The sequence below is a fragment of the Mustela erminea genome, chromosome 3 (genome assembly GCF_009829155.1).
Source record: "Mustela erminea isolate mMusErm1 chromosome 3, mMusErm1.Pri, whole genome shotgun sequence".
Classification (NCBI taxonomy): domain Eukaryota; kingdom Metazoa; phylum Chordata; class Mammalia; order Carnivora; family Mustelidae; genus Mustela; species Mustela erminea.
This window is the reverse complement of record NC_045616.1, coordinates 104,728,460-104,746,876: the sequence shown is the minus strand read 5'-3', so window position 1 is coordinate 104,746,876 and position 18,417 is coordinate 104,728,460. Positions and strand designations below refer to the sequence as shown.

Sequence of the window (18,417 nt, the reverse complement as noted above, 5' to 3'; positions counted from 1 at the left end):
GATTTCAGGAGTGTTTGAAATGGACCCGCAGTTTACCTGTCTGTGGGTGGGTGGGGCAGTGGGTGTGGGTGTGGGTGTTTGTGCGGGTTTCTGAGGCGGCGGTTTACAGGTTCATCAGATTTTCAAAAGGGTCCCGTGAAGTCAGAAGCCATGACGTTGAGCAGAGCTGCTCAAGGGCAGAGACAAGCTCACTAGCCCCGCTGGGCCCTCGTGCGTGGGGCAGAGTGGGAGCTTAACAGAACGTGCCTGGGTGATGAATAAATTATATTTATGGCAAGGTCACTTCCTTCAAGGGTTTGCCGTCATCATTCTCTGCGAAGCAGTTAAAAAGCAGAGCCAAATAACATATGGCTACGTGTCGGAGGAGGAGGATGGAGGTATGAGTGGGACGCATTCATCCCTTCATGCGTTCATCCAGTCCCCATTTATCTTACGCCCCTACAAGGAAGCAAGCCCAACGCCCCCTAGTGGTCAGCGCGCGGGGAGGCAAGCGGTCTCTGAGACCATCAAAAGTCTCTGAGTGTAGAGGAGACAACAGCAGATCAGGGAAAGCTTCTTGAGGGAGGGGCAACACAAGCGGAAGTCTGGAGTGGGGAATAGGATTCAGACGGGTGACAGTGACTCAGAAGGGCATCCTTAGGGTGTGTACCGCAAAGAGCCTCCACACGGGCAGAAGCCAGGACAAGAACCAGAATCAACAGCCCCAGAGGCCCTGAGAGGATTTTTCAAGCTTCCCGAGGGGTGACGGTGCGGAGAAACCTTCCTGGGGAGCTGAGCCGGCCTGTCTGTAATGAGGTGTGGGGTGTCATTCCTGAGCCAGAGCACAGGGAAGAGCTGAATGGGCAAAAATACTGACCCTGAGTCCTGCTGGGCCCCGAGCAGAAGGAAGATTTCATTAGTGTTGCAGAGAGGCAGGATGCGTACCCTCCCCTGGAGACCTGAGGGCAGGAGGCTGGCTAGGCAGGGAGGGGGACCCCATGGCCCCTAGTGGCAACTGAGCAGCCTGCTAGCCTGTGGCACTGAAGGAGGGGGAGGAAGAGCGGGACCCCATCCGTTCCCTTAGCACTTACTCTGCAAGATGGAGGACAGCTGGCAGGAAGGGACAGAAATTCCCCTTGAGATAGAAGATGCTACAAGAAGTGGAGATTGCAACCCTGTGGACAGAGAAAGAAGGAGACTGTCGAGGGCTGAGGGAACTCAGGCCAGGACTGAATGGGGAGTGCGAGGTTTGGCCTGGGCTCACGGCTTCACACAGGAGACCCTGAGCTGACCCTTCTAATCTCCCTCAGAGCCCTGTGAAGGTCCCAGAGGCACCGAGCCCTTCCCCTCTCCCCATCTTGCTGGACCTGGTCTCTTCCTCTCTGTCCTCCGGCCCTGCGCTCACACCTCTGCATCCCTGCGCAGTTCTGAGAGGACCACTCAAAATGAAAGTGTGGCCTTACTTGGGGCAGGGATTCTAGGTGCAGAGCTGTGCTTGGTTTGGGAGCTTAAAGCTACCATCAAGCCCACTCCCTTCCCGGGGCCCCCTGGAGAATGTTGGATGCCATGAAGGCTCCCCCACTGTTGCTGCTGGGAGTCACACTGAAGCATGGGGCAGATCTTCTAGCCTCAGGAGCCCTGGCACTGGGTCCCACGCAGAGCAGCTGGAGAGCCGGGGGCCTCCTGCATGCACCGATAGCCTGGGGTAGCTGCCTTGTAAGGGAGTGGGAGGGCATGCGCTAAGACCTACAAGCTGGATGGCTGGAGGTAGGGGCTGAGCTACAGGATCTGAGGGCTGAACACCATTCCCTTGGGAGAATCATCTTCATCCTCCCCACTGAAACCGGAGGAAAGAGGAAGGAGGGGGTTTCTCTCCAGTACTTGTGGGTCATTGTTGGCATGCTGAAGGATGCAGAAAGGATTCTTCATTATGCTTGGAAGTATCTTCTAACCAATCCACCCCCCCACCCCGCCCCTGACCTCTTTCGGGTAGAGGATGGTGCATTCCGCCCACAGGGCTAGGGACGCACAAGAGACTGAGGAGGTGGTAACCTTGGGCAAGGCTGCTTTTCTCCACAGCCCATGGCTGCCTAGCGACCCACACATCAGAGCTCTGCAGAAAGCGGTCAGAACCATCTCAGTGAGAGCGGCCAGGAACCATGAGGAGCACTGTGTGACCTTGTTCCAGTCACTTGGTCTTTCTGTCCTTGCTTTGTGACTACAAAGTGAAGCCAATGGCAACAATCCAGATTTGAAAGAACCTGTTCGTTGAGAGGCTTCTAGGGCCTCCAAGGTGGGTGGGCTGTGTCCCTGCCCCCGCTGACAGCAATCAGATCTTCCCACTACCACTCTACTCCCTAAAATTCTTGCATGGTGGTGGGGCCCACGGGCAGGAGTGACCATAAGGGAGAGCACAAAGGAGTTCCCTTGTGGTGATGGAACAGTCTGCTGTCTTGACTGTGAGGACTGTTGCAACAATCGGCAGTTGGGATAGAATGGCACAGGAACACACACACACACACACACACACACACACACACACGAGGACATGTGACACTGAGAACATCTGAACCATGTCTGTGGATTATACCAACACCTACGCCTTGGTTTTGATATGAAACTATAATTATGTAAGATGCTCACACTGGGGGACACCAGATGAAGGGTCCAGGAGACCTTTTCATACTTTCTTCTTAGTTTCTTGTGAGTCTATAATTTTTTTCAAAATAAAAAGAGAAAATATATTCTCCTAGGGCTTCTCCTTGCCCTTAGCTTAAAGCCGGACTGCACCAAGGATGACAGATCCCTTGCAACTTAGTCTCTCTTGCTTGTTCTGGAACCTCCTCCCATGTTCTGCTTGGCCCAGCCCCGCTGCCCTGCTCTCTGTGCTTTGAGCCTGCTCAGCACATTCCCTCTGTAGGGCCTCCACATCAGCCTCTCTCACCCTAAATCCTAAGCACGAGTAACTCCTGCCTGTCATTCAAATTTCGGAATCTCCTGCCGCCCCCAGCCACTCCAGTGAGGCCTTCTCTCTCAGGTTGTCCCCTTCAGCTCTCCCACTATAAGGATACCACCTCCTGATATAACCTTCTGGTGTCTACCAGCAACAGACGTGACCTTGTGTGTTTACCTATCTGCTGTTCATTGTCCTGACCTCCCTTCCCTATGAGAATGGAAGGTACAGAGAGCAGGAAAAATATCCATCTTGGTCACTAGTATATCCCCATACCTACAGCAGGGGCAGGTATCACAGAGGGGTACAGAATATTTATTATATGTGCTGCCAAAGCGAACACAAGGTAGGGAATATTTATTAATGACAGATGCCTGGTTGGATGGCTGGAGAGATGGCTGTATGCATCGCACAAGACTACATTTGAGCAGTGGTGAAACAAGAAAAGGAAAGAAAAGAAAGGAAAGGAAAGGGAAGAGAAGAGAAGAGACGGGAAGGGAAAAGAAGTTACCCAATGCGGAGGTTCTCCAGCAGGGCTCCTACTATTATTCAAGCACTCACACCCACCTCCCCTATTTACAAGAGGCCCAGACTACCTCTCCTGGTCCCCATCCCCCATACAGTTCACCTCTCCCGTGCCCTTACTTCCTAATCACTAACCTTCCTGACTGCTAGCAAAGCCGGCTGGTAGTGTATCAGCCATTTAAACTTTAGTCTGAATTCCAGGTCAGTGTGCCAACTTCCCCCAGAGATTCATAGTATAAACTTCTCTTGATATTACTTCATCTTGAGGGAATTTCAGTAAAGGGAAGGGGGTCCATTTGGAGCACACTTCCTGTGCCTGTAAAGTTACACTTCATAGAAAGGAAGAGCACATTCAGATCCGGGTCTGGAGGAGAGGCTGTGACAGCCGAGGAGAGCTTTTAGTACTTTCAAACATGAAAGACCCTTTCCAGAGGCTTGAGGTACAGTCCCAACTCTACTGTTCTCTACCAATATTGCCCTGAGCAAACCTCTTTCCCTCCCCGGCCATCTGTAAAGTGACATATAAAGTCCTTTTCAGCTTTGAGTTGTATACCTCTAAGAGGGTACTATTCTGGGGAGAATCAGAGTGTCTGAGATAATGTGCACATTCAGAATTAGAGCCTGGGGTGCAGATCAAGCCGCTTAACCTTCCCACCCCCAACCCAGCCATTCAGTCTCTGCTGTAGAAAACAGCTGTACCTCCCGCTGACCCCCCTACCAAAGTGAGCTTCCCCTCTCACCTGAGGGCTTAGCTTGGGGCAGTCAGGGCTTCGTGTGACTCTGGCAGTGGGTGCAAAGGGCTCCTGAGCAAGGTTTTCCAACCCCTGCTGTCGGGAATATGAAGACCAAGTACCCTTCCAGTTAGCAGCCCCAGGAGACATTAGAAGTCGCCTCCCTAGCTCTGGGCACAATGAAATGCTCGAGCAGGTTGCCTACAGAAGCCAGGAAGCTTCCATCCCCCGGAGATGTTTCTGGATGACTCAGTTGCTCACTTCCATCATCTATCACACGTTCATCTGTCACATGGTGCCTGGAGTGGCTTTCTCCAAAGTCTGTCCAAGTCTAGGTTTGGGCAATCCATAAGTGGGCACAGTGACGTGTTGCTGCTCTGGCCAGCGAAGCGCTCCCAAGACAGTGAAACAGGCTGTGGCTCCCACTGAACCGCTTCAGAGAAGGTGGCAGAACCAAGTCATGTGCTTACAGCAATGCCTGGCTGCCAGATTCCTATTAGGCTTTTAAGACCCAGGTCCAGCATCTCTGGACCCCCACTCTTCCCGCAGGTTGAATTAGACATCTCTCAGCCTCTCACCTGATTGCTGTAGGCCCATCCCCCAGTCGGTGACTGGTTCGTAGGTCACTCTGTCCCCCTAGAATGGGAGCTTCCTAAGGGTCAGGAGTGAGCCCACCTCCCCGCTCTTTGCATCTCTGCTACCACCGCAGGGCAGGTGGGGCAGGGCAGGGGCTCAGTGGTACTGGCGAATCGTTGGAGGAACTGGCTGGGAACTCCTACATCATAGATGGCGGATTCCAGGGATTGGCAGTGTGGGTGGCAGGCGAGGAGCCCCGTCTCATCCGCAGCCTCCCTCAGCCTCCTTGTACTCGGCAGCCTTGATTCCTAGCAAAACGCATGGATCCCCATCACACACCAGATTCGATGCTCATCTGCATAGCATCCTCCGTCCAGAACAGCCCTGAGCTGTGGGCACGAATACTAATGCAGCATGCAAATGCCAGCCCGGAGAAGGAGAGCCCCGGACTATCAATGAGCTCCCCCAGCACCTGCTAGAGTGCCCAGCCTCCTCCGACTAGGGCTCACCCAGGGCAAAAAGGGGCAACAGACACAGAAGTCATCTTGAAGTGCCCCTGTGGTCAACGTGATGCCCTGTGGCCTCCCAGGAAGGGAGCCTCCATACAGAGTGCAAGTGGGAGGGAATGCTGGCCTCTCAGGAAGGGGCCTGGCCTGCTCCCCCCTCCCCACTTCCTTCTCTTTCCTGGGTGGGTGACAGCACGGGCTTTGAAGACAGACAGAAGGGGGTTCAACCCTTGACTCTCCAGCTGTGTCATTTTGCTACCTTGGGCAGATCCCCTCATGCTCTGACTCTCAGTTTGCTGACACATAGAAAAGAGGAGCAGGCAGAGACAGAGGTAGGATGCGGGCGGTTTTGTGGATAGCTACGGAGTTCAGGCCTCTGGTGTGCCGAAGATGCTACTTGCCTCCTTCCTTCAACTGCTGAACTTAACTTCTATTCCAAATTCCTGCTCTTCTTGGGGGAGAAATGAAATCTCGATCCACTCAGAATACCCCCATCTCCTCGGCATGGCCTGAATATTCTTCCGGGGGCTTGTGAAGCATTGAGATGTGGGGTGGGCTGGACCCCAATGTGCAGCCTATCACCCCTCCAGGCAGGCAGCCTCCAAGATGTGCCGGGTCCTGAGCATCCTGGGCTCACTCCGCCATCCAGCTCACAGTGGGGGCACCAGCCTAAAACTCACGTTTGCCTGCTCTTTGGGGCATGGTGGGCCACGCCTCTCTTGAGCACAGGGGAAGATTGCCCTCCTTGCCTAACTCCACGAGGAGAAGTAAGTCAGGATCCCCCTTCTATCAAAGACACACAGGCTAGTGGAGTGTGCGCTGTTTGTGCTGTGCAGACAATGGGCAGGGCTGGGAGGGGGACTCGGGGTCATGTCCATTTGCCCAGACTCTGCCTGGGAAGGGGGCAGGGTTGCCCTGGCACCAAGATTCCATCAACGTCTGGGGCTTCCGTGCTGACCAGTGCTTTGCCTGAGGTGGGGCAACGACAAATCCGATCTCTGAGTTCACATTCTTCTAGGCCTCTTTTCAGACCAGAGCCTTTGGAAGTCACCATCCAAGAAGGTGGCCCCGTTGTTTCCATGTCATATTGCCCCACACAGTGAGTGCCACAGGTCTCCAACGTGGGACAGGGTATGGGGTCACCGGAAACAACGGAGAAAGTAATCATTGCTGTCTTGTAGCTTTATGTGGCCTCATTTCTGCAGCTCTGTCCCAGGGTCAGCCCTCAGCATGAAGGCGACCCTGACTTTCTTCTTGTTTCCTTCCTTCCTCCCTCCCTGCTCTGGGCTCCCCTCCCCCACCGCCCTCTTCAGGCTGGAATTGCAGCAGCAGCCGCCTAGCTGGGAAGCTGGGAGCCAGCGCTGACAGGTTCAGCGGGCCGTGGAGGGCCAGGGGTGCTCATCGCTGGCATTATTACTAATCATCACACAGCACGGTTGCTGCTCCTTCCCTCCACCCCTGCTCACTTCCCCTGGGGTCTTCGGTTCAGAGAAGCCACAGAAGGAAAACAGACCCTGTGTGCATTCTGCATTCCCATAGGCAGATGGGGTGGCTGCAGCCCCCGGCAGCAAGGGTATGGATAGGAGCAACAACTGCTAGCCAGAGGGCCAGGACACAGCAGACCTCCCCTCGGCCTCTGTCTCTTGGCTTTAAGAAGCTACACCATACCTGTGAGTCGCCTGTGAATTGCTACCTCCCAGAGAAATAGTGTTGGAAGAAATAAGTCACAACAGCAGCAGGAGGGCTTGGAGTCAAAGGGAATGTGGGATCTGAAGTCAGACTAAGTTCAAAGCCATCTCCCCCACTTCCTTGCTGTGTGACTTCGGGCAGGTCACTTAACCTCTCTGTGCTCTGGTAGCATCATATATAAAACAGAGGATAATGACGATACTACCTTACTGAAATGATTAATGGGACCAGAAACAAACTGGCACATCATAAAAGCCCCATAGACAGCGGCTGGCGTTGTTAAGGTAATTATTATATAGTCTAAGGAGAACAAAGGAGGGGAGTGAACATGACAAATGCCTGCATAGTTCCCCAAGCAGCTTATGATCCATATTCTGCACGCACTTTAGAAATTCTGTCCTCATTACCCCAGCCATTTCAGTGTCACACCACCGCGACAGTTGTCCAGGGCTACCCCCATCTCAGACTTGCTCTGCCCCTCTCACCTCTGCAACTCCGTCCCTTTCTACCCAGCTCCACTCTTGATTTCTCCACCCCACTTCCACGCTGACCTTTGTCCTCCTAGGCTGACCTAGGCCCTTGACCTTGTTGAATCCAAACATTTGCTTCTCCCGGGACTTTGGGTGGAGCTGGCCAGGCTGGCCAGAGTCAGGGGTTGGTTTTCTCAGCAGCAGAGCTAGTGAAGTCATTCCCCCTCTTTCTTGGTGGGATCTGGGATGTTATGGTCTGCCCATTGCCTCCCTTAGACTGTGAGTTTCCCCCAAGCAAGTGAGCACAAACTTCTGAACCCCAGTGACCTTCTCAGGGTGTGATGGAACCAGAGGCACTCATTAACTAGTGACCGAATGAGTGAGTGAGTGAGTGAGTGAGTGAAGTTTAATGAGGATGTTAACGATGACTGGCACCTGTCAGTGAGCATTGCCAGGCATTACACTTGGAGCACTGGAAGGCTTCTTCTCATTTAATCCTTACAACAGCCCCAAGAAATAGACACAGCTATTTACACCCATTTTACAAATGTTGAAACTGAGGCTCAAAGAAGTTAAAGTGGCACAGCTAAGAGCTGACCGTACCAAATCCCTAATTATAAGCTTTCCCCTGTAGTGCAGAGATTTTTTAACTCTGTCCATGGGTGGGCTTCATGCGGGAGTCGTGGCTGCCATAAAATTTTATGCAAGGTATGAGTGTGTGTGCAATCATGCATGGCAGTTTTGGGGGAAAAGGTTCACAGGTTTCACTGGATACTTCCATTTCTATTTGAACACATTTGAATCCACCTCCCTCTCTACCCTTCCTCCTTCTACCCAGCCTTCCATCCACCCCCGGAGCCATCTGATCAATTTCACAAAGTACTTACCTTGCACCTGGCCTAGGGTTGGCACCCATGACTTCTCTAGTCTCCAGGACACATTATGAATGTTGCTTCAGATAATGCAAGCCAAGATGCTTTGGAATGTCCACCCCCCTCGCTGGGAAAGGTTTTCTGGGTAACTTGGAAGGGCTTTGCTGCAAGTGTCTGGGCTGCGTGGGTGGCTGCACTCTGTCTGAACTCATTTCAGCCCCTGGTGGAGAATGTTCCAGCACTAGAGCATGAAGGGGGAGCCCTTGGGGCCCTGAGCCATCAGGACATCAAAGGCAGAGGCTGTGACCTGGCTTCCCTGGCATCAGCCCTGTCCCTGAAGGGTCATGATCAGTCTTGACAGATGAGGCCATGTTTCATGCATATGGATGTGGCCCCAGAGAGGCACTTCCCAAGCCCAAGCCCTATTCCAAGATCTTTTCTTCCTCCTGGGAAGGTGAGGAAGAACGTGCTTTCAAAGAAGACTGGAAGGGGAAGCAAAAAATGGAGTTAGCGTTTTCAGAGCATTCTAGGCAGGAGACCCTATGCCGGGCACTTTGTAATTGTGATCACTTTCAGCCCCACCCAGCAACTGAGGTGGGTGAAATTATTCCGCTTCCAGATTGCAGAAACTGGGGCTCTCAGGGGTCAAATAACGTGCGTGAGGTCACAAAACAAACCCAGCATTTGCAACCTGATCTCTCTGACTTGAAAGCTGTATCTAACCTCCTGCCTTCTGAGGATCTATACGTAGTTGTGACATTCGCTTGTAGTTTGCAAAAGGTTTATCCTACCTGGCTTCTCTGAGCACCCCCACCACACCTCATCCCCAAATCATCCGCTCCCTCTTTCCTCCCAGCCCGATTCACAGTTTGTTGTTGTTGTTGTTGTTGTTGTTGTTTTAAGATTTTATTTATTTATTTGCCAGAGAAAGAGAGAGAGAGAATGCACGAGCACAGGCAGGCCGAGTGGCAGCAGAGGCAGAGGGAGAAGCAGGCTCCCTGCCAAGCAAGGAGCCCAATGTGGGACTCGATCCCAGGACGCTGGGATCATGACCTGAGCCGAAGGCAGCTGCTTAACCAACTGAGCCACCCAGGCGTCCCCTGATTCACAGTTTGTAATGGTAAGAGGATCTGATTGCCTTCAGTCCTAGCCCGCCAGATCCATGAGGACAGGGACGCCTGCCTCTTTGTTCATTATTGGTCCCTCTGTTTAGAATGGCGCCTGGCAAGTAGATGGTGCTTAATAAATATTTGTTGAATGAATGAATAACGAGAAAAGCCCCAGAGCAAAAATATAATAAAAGACATTTGCAGAGTGCTTTGCCAAGAAACTAAGTATTTTCTTGTTGCTTTATCTGACCTGATCTTTCCACCAACCCTAAAAGGACCCTGTTCATGTTTCAGAGAGAAGCAGCCTGGGCCCAGATGTACATTTAGTAAGAGAAGCGTGACTCGATCCCAAGGCTAAAGGATGGTGCCCTTGCCCCTGCCCTGATGATCTCAGTGTGAGGATTTGCAGAACCCTTCAGATGTCCTGGGTCAGGCTACGCCAGTGCTGGTGGGGGCAGGGAGAGGGGTGCCTGCTTTGCTTTCTAAAAACTCAGGATCTATTTGAGGCGGCCAGACTTATGCATGCAGAACATTTGGGAAATGTACAAGACAGCAGCCAGCATAGTGCTGAATTGCACATAATCAGGTGCCAACCACATTCCCTTCCTTAACTAATCTGAGTCTTTTAATACCAGATGGGGACCCTGAGAATAGATTTCCTATGAAACAGATGAAGAGCCAAGATGGAAGCCAAGGGGAAGGGCTGTGGCTGACTCATTTCTACACCCCTCTAACCCAGCACGGTACCTGGCCACAGCAACAGTGAGAGCATCAGTCCAGGGTCCGTGACTGGCCACGCTGTGTGCCAGGCACCTACTAAGGGCCTGATGTCACCTCCAGTCTTCACAGCAGCGTGACAGGGTAGGTACTACTGTGGGCCACGGAAAGTGAAAGTAGCGTTCAGAGAAAGTACGCATCAGGCTCCAAGTCACACAGCGAAAAAGCAGCAAAAGCATCCTGGGCACCCAGGCCTAGCAGTACCCCCAGGTCCAGGCTCCTCCTCTGACACTGTTGCCCCCGTGTGCGGTGGGCACTCAGGGACCTGCCCCCGCCTGCAAGGATGAAAAGAAATGACTGAGCGAGTGCGTGAGAGAGGAGGGGAGGGGACAAACGCGATTTGTGTGTTACACAGACAAGCACGGGCATGCTTGATCGGGACCCCCTGCAGGCTCTGACCATTTTACTCCTTCCTCCCCCGACAGCCTTCCAGGCGTGCCTTAAGGAGTTCTCCATGCGTGCTTATGTCAGAGCGATGGGAGGGCCTTCCCTGCAGAGCTTCCTGAGGGCACGGACGGGGCCGTGGGTGTGTATTACTCAGCCCCGGCTGCTCTTACACAATGCCACAGACTGGGTGGCTTAAACAACAGAAATGTATTTTTTCACAGTTCTGGAGCCTGGAAGTCCAAGATCCAGGTGCCAGCAGGGTGGGTGTCTGGTGAGAGCTCTCCCCTTGGCTTACAGATGGCTGCCTTCTGCTCCCTGTGTGCTCACAAGACCTTTCCTTAGGCATGCGTTCAGGCCTTGGGGGAACTCTCTGCTGTCTGCTCTGAGCCACTATGGGTACTTCATCCCATGGGATCAAGACCCCAGCCTTATGAATTCGTTAAGCCTTAATTCCTTTTTCAGAGGTCCAGTCTCCAAACGCAGACTCTCTCGGGGGCAGGGCTTCAACGTATGAATTTTGAGGAGACACAAACTTTCAGTCCGTAAGAGGGTGGATGAGGCAGGGGTCAGAGCTGGACGTGGGACAAGAGCTAGCTTACCTTCAGGAGTAGAAGGAGCCACCACCAGAGAAGACCCACTTGGACAGAGCTGGCAAGATGGCCTTAGTGAGAACATGCTGGGGACAGCAGGACAAGCTGCCCCCATGGTTCTCTGCTCTCTGTGGCAAGTCTCCCAGAGGCGGGAGGGGGTCTGCTGTCTTCTCTCCTTTGACATGCATCCCTTCTGAGATACTCTGTTTGTGAGCTTCTTACAGGCAATGTGTGCTGTATCATTGTGTGTGTGTGTGTGTGTCTGCATGTATGTGTGTCCATTTACCTATAGATAATGCCTACCACCCAGGGCATCTTCAGGAATAAGGGAGCGGCTGTGCATGTAAATATCTAGTCCTTGGCTGACATAAGAATGAATAAAGATTGGTTGAATAAGTGAATCTTTACCTGGAAGAGTGCTTCTTCCTTTGAAGAGCTAAGAGGATCTGGTCATCACCAGCTTTTACTTAATAATTGGGTCCCTGAGCAAAGAAAATTAGCCCATTCATTCAGTCAGATTGACTGCACCCCCTGCCAGAAAGAAGGGGTTAAGTAGACAACGTAGAGCCAAATTAGTAGCGGTTCCTGCTCTTAGGGAACCCTCTGTGTGGAGGGAGAGACAGACAGGAAAGGGACAACGGGATCCAAGGAGCTGACTTTTCTGAAGGGCAAAAGCTCCAAGTGCTGCAGGAACCCCTGAGGCAGGCACCAGTTCAGGGCTAGGAAGGGACTGCTGGAGAACACGACACTTGAATCAGATACTCAGAGGATGGGCAGCAGGTCACCAGATGGAGAAAGAGGCGAGGGATGTTCGAGGCAGAGGGGACAACACATGCAAAGGCCCTGAAGCACAGCCATAGAGGGCACTAGGGAGGGTCTGTGTGGCCAGGACCCCACGGGGAGCACCGGAGAGCACAGAGATGGGTCGATGAAGTCAGTCCCCAAAAGGGCTTCGTAGCTGAACTCGGCAGTTTGGACTGCATCTTGGTGACCTCACTTTCTTCCCACTGCTCAGAAGCAGCCGGTCATAAACTCCTCCAGGGTACTTTGCTCTCTCTGACCTGTAAAGTGGAACAATTCTGCTACTCTGCTTCTTCATGTGGTCATGGGGAAGAAGCAGAAATGCAAGAATGGCCTCCTAGCCTTCTGTAGACACTCAAGTGTTGGTCCTGGTCTCCAGGTAGCATGGGGAGGAGCAGATGCCCCAGAGTCCAGTGATCCCAGAGGGCCGCACAATCCTCTCCCCAATGAAGATCCCTTCTCTGTTCCTTGAGTCCTGGTCACTCTGATGGGTCCTCTCCTGATCCCTGGCTTCCACCCCACCCCCACCCTTCTTCTCCCTCAAGGAGAGCAGGAGGGAGGCCGCAGACCAGACTCTACTAGTCCTGTTCCACCAACCAGGCTTCTAGGCCTCATGGACTGGCAGTTATGAGAACTGAAGCTTTGGATCTGGTGGGGCCCAGAGGAGATCTCCCCAGCCCAGGGGTCCCCAGTGTCCTCACCTGGCAACAGGAGGTTGTGAAACAGCCCTGGATTAATCCCACATTCTGGCTAAGTCACTTCAGGCAAATTCCTTACCTTCAGTAAGCCTCAGTTTCTCTTTCCAGTAATGATTAGATGACCTGTCTAACTCTCAGGGTTGGGGGGATGTGGGCTATGCATAGCAAAGGGCAATGCTAATGAAAGGGACAGATGTTATTAAGCACAACTTCCCCATTGCACAAAATAGGGCATATGTTTGGATTTGAGAGTGCGTTCAATGCTGAATAGGTGAAGAAAACTACTCAGGGTCCCTGGCCAAGTCTCAGGCCAGCTTTGTTCCTGAAAGGGCAGCTAATGGACTAGAAAGAAGGGAAACAGCTCCTGAGGGCACTTGTATCCTTGGGGTATGCCTATGTGCCTGTATAGTTTGGCGCCTGCATGAATGTTGGTAACCGTAATGCCATTTTGCACTGTGCGTGCGGCTTCATGCCTCTGTGTTCGTGCACCTTGTGTGGGGGCCCGTGGATGCCCCTGTGAAGGTATTGTGGGCTGGGTGTGTCTGTGTGTATAATAGCAATGTCTGTGTGGACTTATGGAACTGTGCCCATATTTTCTGTGTGACTATGTGTATGTGTGTGTTTCTGGGGCTCTGTGTTGGGGGTCCTGGGATCTGCAGGCATAGTGCATAATGGGAACTCAGGCAGCTCCTACCTGGAAGAAGGGTAGCTCCTCTCAGGCTTTCAGGGAGCAGACCTGGCATTTCAGCACCACAGGGAGCTGAGGGGAACCCATGGGGGTGAACCTTAACTTTGCCCTTTTGCATGAGATACTGAAATAGGGGTTGGGGTTCTGTGTGAGCTGCAGTGAAGACTCAGAGCAGGGAGACCGTTTCTTAAATTCAGCCATTACCCCCTCAGCACTAACGCACAGCCTGCCCCTTAGCTGATGGCTAGGAAATTACTGGGGGGGCTGGGGGAAGGTAGAAGGATGAAGGAGGGAGAAAGCCAAGGGATAAACAACAAAGAGAAAACAAGGGTCCAAAGGGGCTCCTTTACCCTCCCCGATTCTCAGTCATGAGAAGGTGGCCCTGGTGTTGGAGGGGCAGGAGGGACCCTTCCTCTCATGACAACCCAGGTAGATGTATGTTTTTCATCTCTCCGTGGGTGGACTAGAGTTTTCTTTTCCCCACCCCATGAATTCAGGAGGTGATTAAGATTTCCATTGAAGTCAATGAAATAGCGCACCACACACAGGGACACACACACACACACACACACACAGCAATCTGCGGCTGCCCCCTGAACCCCACCCATCAGCCAGGTGCCTACCCAGGTCTGTGCGCCCAGGGGCGCAGCCCTGGAGCGCGCACAGCCAGGCAGGTGCAGGCGCGCAGGGCGGTGGGCAGCGGTGCGGCTACAGGCGCCCCTGGGGGCCCGGCCCCCCGCCCCGCCCCGCCGGGGTTACCCGCCGGCCGCCCGGCGCGCCTCGGATTCTCCCCGAGCGCGGGCAAGGAGGCGGGCAGGCGGGCAGGCGGGCAGGCGGGCGCGCGGCTCCGCTCCGCTCCGCGCCCGTCCCTGGCTCTGTTCATTCATGATTGGTACCCGGCCCCCGAGAGCCACCCGAGCGCCGGGAGGGGAGCGGAGCGTGCGGCAGCAGGGGCGGGCTGAGCGCGGCTCCCGCACCGCACGCGCCGCTGGCTCGGGAGCCTCGGCCCGTGTCCGGCACCGAGCGGGCTGTGGGGCAGCGTCCTCGGTCCCTGGCGCGCAAAGCGGCCCGGCCCGGTTCCGAAGGCTCGGCGGGAGCGGCTGGCCCTGTGAGTCAGTGCATGTGCGGGCTGAAGGAGGAAAGAAAAGGCTCCCAGCGCCCCAGCCCCACGCTCGCTGAATACCAAGCTGCAGGCGAGCTGCCGGGTGTTTTGTTGTGGTTTTTTTTGTTTTTTTTTTCTTTCTTCCTCCAATTCGGAGTAGAGGAGCCACACTGATTTCTTTCCAGGGGAGGGGAGGGGCAGGGCGAGGGGTCCCAAGTCGCACACAAGTCTTCACTGCCATGGGGGCCGTCATGGGCACCTTCTCGTCTCTGCAAACCAAACAAAGGCGACCTTCTAAAGGTAAGCCACCTCCTTCTTCCTTTTCTTCCCCTGGCTGGGTTTGGGGGTGCTTGGTGCTGAGCTGGGGTGTGCCACCCGCCTCCCTCGGCCTGGACTCTCCTCTCCACGAGGAGCAAGGGCAGGTTCTTATATCCAAAGGAGTAAGAAACCTGGCGGGAGGATCGGTGTGAATATCAAGAACATGCTGCTGAGACCCAGGGTGGGCGCTGGCCCCAGGGGTGGGGGAGACCCCTCTGGGGCTCCAGGTGCCAGGACTCTCCTCCTGGAAATGTCTAGGAGCAGAAGGAAGAGTCGGACTCACAGGTGGGGGTGACTGGATTGTCTGAGTGGAAATGTTGGGAAGCTCTTTCCGTTCCCATGACGGCTGGCGATTGTGCAACTGTGGGCACCCAGCGAGAGTGCTCGCACATTCACACACTCCTCCGGGTGGCCGTGCTGGCGCAGACCTAGGAGTCCATCATCAGGGAAAGGCTGCTCTGTCTGTCCACCCCAGTAAACCTCTGCAAGCCAAAAGGAATCAGCTGCTGGGTACAACTCCCCGGGCTCACGTCCCGGTGCATGTCCTGGTGGCTGGGGGTGTCATTAGGAGCGAGGGCATCACACAAGGGTGCTGTCATGCTCTGGGAACCGCTGGGGGGCTGAGAGCACTGTCAAGGTGTGATGGAGCAGTGAGCTTCTGTCAAAGATTAGAAAGTGTGATACCCCCTGCTCCATAGCTGCTGTTCCCCAGCTCAGACCTCCCCAGTCTCACCAGTGGGACAGTTGTCCAATGAGTCCTTGTGAAGTTGGGCCAAACATATGTTGCGCCATAAGGGACTATGTGAGAAAGTTGGTTGTTGGAACGGAAGGACAGGATGCAGTTAGGAAGAAAGAAAAGGATGGGTTTTGTTTTCCTTCGTTTAATGCTCAAATCTTCTGGTGAGCGGTCGAAGGATTTTAAGTAACCTGACACTTAAACCTTCAAGTTCTGCCATTGGAGCTGAGGTTCTGGTTATAGGTAGGGGCTGTAGTTCCCCAACCTTCATGCTGGGTAGTGATTAGAACCGTATTAAGGCAAGGGTGGACCCCAAGGTGCTCGGTAAATCTGCTCTTAGGACTAGCTTGGTCTCTTCTGACTCATTAGGCAAATTTGCATCTCAGAGTTCCCCATGAGTAACCTGTCCTCAAAGGGTCCAGGCATCTGGCCCAGCTCCCAGAGACATCAGGCTGGCTGAGCAGTGCGGGATGAGGTCTCCGGGTGCAGATCTTAGGTGATAAAGCTGGACTGGTGTTTACATCCTAGAACACAGGTCTAGCGCTGCACGAGTCATGCATCCTTCTGTGCAGGGAAGGCTCAGCGTGCCCTTTTACCAGTCTTGGGCAGGCAGGATCTGCAAGCCTAGACCCAGATTCTTGACATTCGGAGACCTGCTTCTCACAGACCCTCAGATGCTCCTTGTATGGGAGCAGAATTCAGCACCAGACCTGCATCATTTATCTGACCACTGTGAGGTCCCAGAGGCCAGGGGACTGTGAAACAAGAAACCCGGGGACTTGCTTTAAAATATTTTCAATGCCTGTGGCTCTTCTGGGAGGCCGTTAGGTTTCACAGAAAGATCTTGAGCTCTGGAGTCTGCTGGGGTCTGGGCATGCAACCCAGATTCATCACTCCCTCCCTCTGAGATCTCAGGCCAGCCTCATCTCTCTCAGCCTGTTTTCTCATCCATAAAGTGGGTGAGAATACTACGTCCAGGCAGGACACTGGTTGTGGGAGGAGTAGAAGGAGGGAGGACCCTGTTTCGTATACAGTGCAGGCTAGCCACCAGGGACCCAAGGGAGATGGTTGTAAGTGCATGGAAATACAAAGGATGGATATGGAGCTTCTAGCACAGGATCGTGCAAAGATTAAGAGCTCAGACGTTCCCTTCTCCTACAAAAAAATTCCAGGTCACCCCAGTGAATTCCCACAGTATTCCCAGAAGCCAGAGCTCTTTGCTGTCTCTGAGGACCCTAAGAAAGAGAAGAGGGTGCATTCAGTGAGCCCTCCCTTGCTGTGTGCCTGATAAGTGCTTTTGGGGCACTTTCTTATTTAACTCTCTAGACAATGCTTGTTTGAAGCTCACAGCAGAACAAGGCTACTGGGCAGGCGGCCATGACAAGCTGTCCCATCCCTGAGTGGCCAGTCCCTCTAGCGGAGAGTTCCGCCATATTGGCTGAATTGTCCAGGGTTCCAACCGTGTACATTTCTCCCAGCATTTGCCCCGATCAGTCTTCTCTCACCGTCTTCCTCTGTGGAATGCTGATCAGCAGAAGACCTTTCCTGCAGAGGGAGGTGACTTAGAAATGGGTTGGGGAGGCCAGTGGTCAGGGGTCACTTCCTCGCCAGGTCCCTGAGCCTTCTTTCTCTCTGGTCCCATCCTGTTCTCAAATTTGAAGCTTTTCCTTGCTGATGCTCTTACTGGAACTGCTGCTATGATCTCTGAGACATCAGGCTCAGATCTAATTAGAAGCCGTCAGAAGAAGGTGGTGGAGATTTTCAGTTCAGGAAGTGATCTCCCTGCTGGGTTCAAATCCAGGTTCCACCACCGTTGAGCTTTGTCTTACTCAACGGTAAAGCAGGGACAATTGTAGTTACTTCCTTAAAAACCACTGCTGGGCTGTGTGGATGTCAGGGATAATGCAAATCAAATGATCAGCACCAGCTCTGCTGTGTACGAAGTGGTCAGCACATTTTAGCGACTGTTCAATTTATGGCTTTACTGTTTGTGGCTTCCAAACGTCTAGAATGAGACCATTGTGGAAGTAGGCAGTGCCTCTGGAGTCCTAACAGCCTATCTCTGGAGCCCCCTTCCAGTGCCATCCAGGTAACTAGGACCCCAAAACCCTAGATGCGCAGATGCTGGCCCTGTCCCTGCTGCCCCCACTGACCTCTGCTCTATGGCTGGAAAATTTCCTGCTGAAAAATGCCCTGCATGTTTCCAAACTATAATTTGGTGGCACATACACGTTTCTTAAAGTAGGACCAAAAACTCCATGTGATTAGTGCCGAAAGAAAGAGAGATGCGCCTAACCCAAGCTGGGCGCCCAGGGAGAGCTTCCTGAAGGCAGCTGAAATCTAAATTAGTTTAAGAGCTGTGTCACTGGATGAAAGCATTCAAATTCATTTTCTTTCTCTGTTTGGGATCTTTGTTTGTCTTTCCTGAGGAAGGAGAAAAGCCCTACTTTGGGGGATTCAGCTTCTGCCTCCCAGTCCCCGGTAGAACTTCTAGCTCCCAGAGTTTTGTATGTGCTTTTCATACCTGCTCTGGGCTTTAAAGAATAAGTGTGAAGGGTTGGGGTGGGGGGTGGCCAGAGAAGGATGATGTGCGCAGCTGCTGGGCCTGGGCGGTGGGGCCAGCAAGAGACTTTAGGGAGAACATCCCTGAATGATAAGACCATTGCAGGAGAGATTTTTGCCTATAAGCAAATGGTGGGCAGTCCTCTGTGACCAAGAGAAAGCATTCAGAACCTTCAGGAAGGTCTGAGCTTGGGATCTCCAGAGTACTCATTGAACAGACAAGCAGACTAAATCCCACAGGTACTCGATGATTTTTCTAAGACCGTTAGAGACAAATGTGGGACTGGGTCCCTGCTTCCTAGATTAGTGAGCACCTTGGAGAATTTATGGAACCAGAGAGCTCCTGAG

The 18,417-nt window shown here is 53.2% G+C and overlaps 1 protein-coding gene across 4 annotated transcripts in view; it reads left to right on the top strand.

The window, feature by feature from the left end:
* KCNIP1 (potassium voltage-gated channel interacting protein 1) overlaps nucleotides 1–18,417 on the top strand; it is a 338,382-nt gene that overhangs the window by 111,565 nt on the left and 208,400 nt on the right. The window contains exon 1 of one of the 4 annotated variants that reach the window (XM_032337033.1): nucleotides 14,112–14,753. The exons of 1 other annotated variant lie outside the window; for it this stretch is intronic. In XM_032337033.1, the coding sequence (XP_032192924.1) occupies nucleotides 14,693–14,753 (61 nt within the window). In that variant the 5' untranslated portion in view covers nucleotides 14,112–14,692. Of the gene's footprint in view, nucleotides 1–14,111; nucleotides 14,754–18,417 lie in introns of those variants that run through there. 2 more of the 4 variants (XM_032337035.1, XM_032337037.1) reach the window with 2 other exon arrangements.